Source organism: Bombus impatiens, unplaced genomic scaffold, assembly GCF_000188095.3.
Source record: "Bombus impatiens unplaced genomic scaffold, BIMP_2.2 scf_0900, whole genome shotgun sequence".
In the NCBI taxonomy this organism is placed as follows: Eukaryota; Metazoa; Arthropoda; class Insecta; order Hymenoptera; family Apidae; genus Bombus; species Bombus impatiens.
In genome coordinates, this window is record NT_177319.1 from 155,273 (window position 1) to 158,361 (window position 3,089).

The 3,089-nt window shown below is 40.1% G+C and overlaps 1 protein-coding gene across 3 annotated transcripts in view; it reads left to right on the top strand.

The window, feature by feature from the left end:
• The window catches only part of LOC100744265 (phosphofurin acidic cluster sorting protein 2), a 30,712-nt gene that overhangs the window by 24,108 nt on the left and 3,515 nt on the right, over window positions 1-3,089 (top strand). For all 3 annotated transcript variants that reach the window (XM_012390927.3, XM_012390930.3, XM_012390928.3), the window contains 3 exons: window positions 1-63; window positions 925-1,263; window positions 2,056-2,453. In XM_012390927.3, the coding sequence (XP_012246350.2) occupies window positions 1-63; window positions 925-1,263; window positions 2,056-2,453 (800 nt within the window). The remainder of the gene's footprint in view (window positions 64-924; window positions 1,264-2,055; window positions 2,454-3,089) is intronic.

A 3,089-nucleotide genomic window follows, 5' to 3' on the forward strand; every position in this document is an offset into this window, starting at 1 on the left:
GACCGCCTCTCCGGCGGATATTCGTGCCACGTTCACGTGCTTGGTCACGCGAATACAGAAATTGTAACTAATAATTTACTTAACGACATAACGATCTTCCCTTTAGTTAACTAGTTAGCTGTTTTTCGCGAGTATACACATCGCGAAGAAATTACGATATCTCTTGTCATGACGAGTATACTCGTCACGAAGAAATGGCAATATTCCGCGTTACCACGAGAAAGCAAAACAGTCATTTTGTTGTAACTTGATTCTGTATTAATAACAGCCACTCTGCGTTTGACGAGTATACTCGTCACGAAGAAATGGCAATATTCCGCGTTACCACGAGAAAGCAAAACAGTCATTTTGTTGTAACTTGATTCTGTATTAATAACAGCCACTCTGCGTTTGACGAGTATACTCGTCACGAAGAAATGGCAATATTCCGCGTTACCACGAGAAAGCAAAACAGTCATTTTGTTGTAACTTGATTCTGTATTAATAACAGCCACTCTGCGTTTGACGAGTATACTCGTCACGAAGAAATGGCAATATTCCGCGTTACCATGAAAAAGCAAAACAGTCATTTCGTTGTAACTTGATTGTATATTATAACAGCCACTCTGCATTTGACGAGTATACTCGTCGTCGCTTACTTTTTGCGGCACATTTTATGTGCACACTTTTCGAAGTTTTCAAAGAGTCCGCAACAACTACGAGCGTACTCGTCGCAACGCAAAATATTGCCATTTCTTCGTGACGAGTATACTCGTCAAAAACAGCTAATTGATTAATTAACGGTTTATCCTCACTAGTACTTCGCTGCGAATCTACTGGAAGATATAATTCTCATACAATATAAATATAAATATCATAGAATATTGAAAATATTAATAACAATGATAATATTTATTAATAACGAAACCATCTTGTCATTTCTAGTTGTAACAGCTCGGCTAAGCCGCCGGCACCGATCAAAGTAGTCATTGCCGGTGGTGATGGTTTCGTGAATGCAGTGCTCCGCCACTACGTGGATCAGCTAAGTTTCCGACCGCAGAGTTATCTCAAGTTCTTCGTCGTGCCTCTGGGCTCCAATACGTTGTCCAAATACCTCGGCTCCATAGACGCCAAGTACTCGATGTTATTCGGTGACGAGTGGAAAGAATTGTTGGAAAGGGAGGGCGGTGGCGCGAGCGAGGGTGCGGCCAGAGTTTCCGAGTATTTGGCTTCGGCTGGTACAACCTTGCTACTGCCGATTGCGGAAGCCATGGTTACCTACAGGTACAATATCCAGGCGGTTCAATTGATTTTTACGTCTATACATTATGGATTTTCTTTACACGATACTAGGCTACCCGAGTGGTTTTGCCCGCACAGTATTTTCAATTTATGAGATGCTTTTAGGGGTTGAATCTCGAAAAAAGCTCAAACACGTGTTTGTTTATTTTTAATGAAGAGTTTCTATGCCGAACTTCGAGTCTCTAACTTTTGCAGATATAGAGTTTGTCCTTTGAGAAAACAATTTAGTCCTTTTTCACCCCCCATAAGGGTGAATTTTGAAAAAAGATCAAAATTGTGTTTGTTTATTTTTAATGAAGAGTTTCTATGCCGAACTTCGAGTCTCTAACTTTTGCAGATATAGAGTTTGTCCTTTGAGAAAACAATTTAGTCTTTTTTCACCCCCCCCCCCATTCGGCTTGAATTTGCAGAAAAAAGTGCGGATAAGTATAGCATCGCTGGGAAATTTGTTAATCCCCGTTTCTTGCAAGAAATCTTCTTCGAAGAATCAAAAGATCCCCTTTCAAAAAATAAATTTCTGACTCTACTGTATCTTCATAAAAGCGTCTAAATTCCATCCAAACTCGAAAGTTGCTTTTATGTTTCACAATAGAAAGTTGTTAAAACCAACTGCTACTGACATGAATCGCCATAAAATCTTGTTATAAAAATTATTATGAAAACAAATTACAGAAGGTATTAAAGTATAAAAATACAAATTGGGACTTTAGCTGTTCGTACGCTGAAGCAGAGATCATAACAAGAACCAAACATCGTTGCGCTTTAATTTCGCAGAGAAACAGACGACAGCAGCCAAATCTTCATCCCATTCATAAACGACGTCCGCGTGGGTTGTCCGGACAGCAGTTCCTCCGCGTCGGTTGACCTCGAAGAGAGCAACGTGACCATGTCTGGCTCTCCACCTTCTCTGCCACCCCCCGCATTACCTGTTCCACTTCCTGGTAGGTTAACGCCACCAAGCAGCCCGAACGTCGGTCAACCAACGAGGGAAGGCTGGGAACCGGTCGAGTTACAACTCGATTATTGGAGCAAGCAAACACAGGGTGAAAAGGGCAAGAACACATTAAGACAGGCGTTTAGGGCGTTACACGTTCAGAGACTTCCGCCTCTGGGTGAAACTCCTGGCCACTATTTGTCCATGAACTACACCACAAAGGAGAAGAAACAGAAAAGTACGTGTCAAGTTGCATCGTTTGTAACTTTCCGACTAACCAACTTTTATTCAGATGACGAATTTTGGCAACTTTGCAATTGCCAAAAGTATGCGAGTACCACTGGCAAGATTAACCAGTTGGCTGTTTCTGACGAGTATACTCGTCACGAGGAAACGGCGATATTTCGCATTATGACGAGTATACTCGTCACGCGTAACAAGTACAATTTGTTATTTAAATTCCAATTTAGTAATTGCAGTGGATTGCAGTAATGAAGTTAAAACGTAAAACAGTCATTTCGTTAATTAATTTAATTCTAATTTATAAGAGCCTTGCGTACTCTTCGTTTGACGAGTATACTCGTCACGCGTAACAAGTACAATTTGTTGTTTAAATTCCAATTTAGTGATTGCAGTGGATTGCAGTAATGAAATTAAACCGTAGGACATCCATTTAGTTAATTAACTTAATTCTATGTCATAACAGCCACGCGTACTCTGCGTTTGACGAGTATACTCGTCACACGTAACAAGTACAATTTGTTATTTAAATTCCAATTTAGTAATTGCAGTGGATTGCAGTAATGAAGTTAAAACGTAAAACAGTCATTTCGTTAATTAATTTAATTCTAATTTATAAGAGCCTTGCGTACTC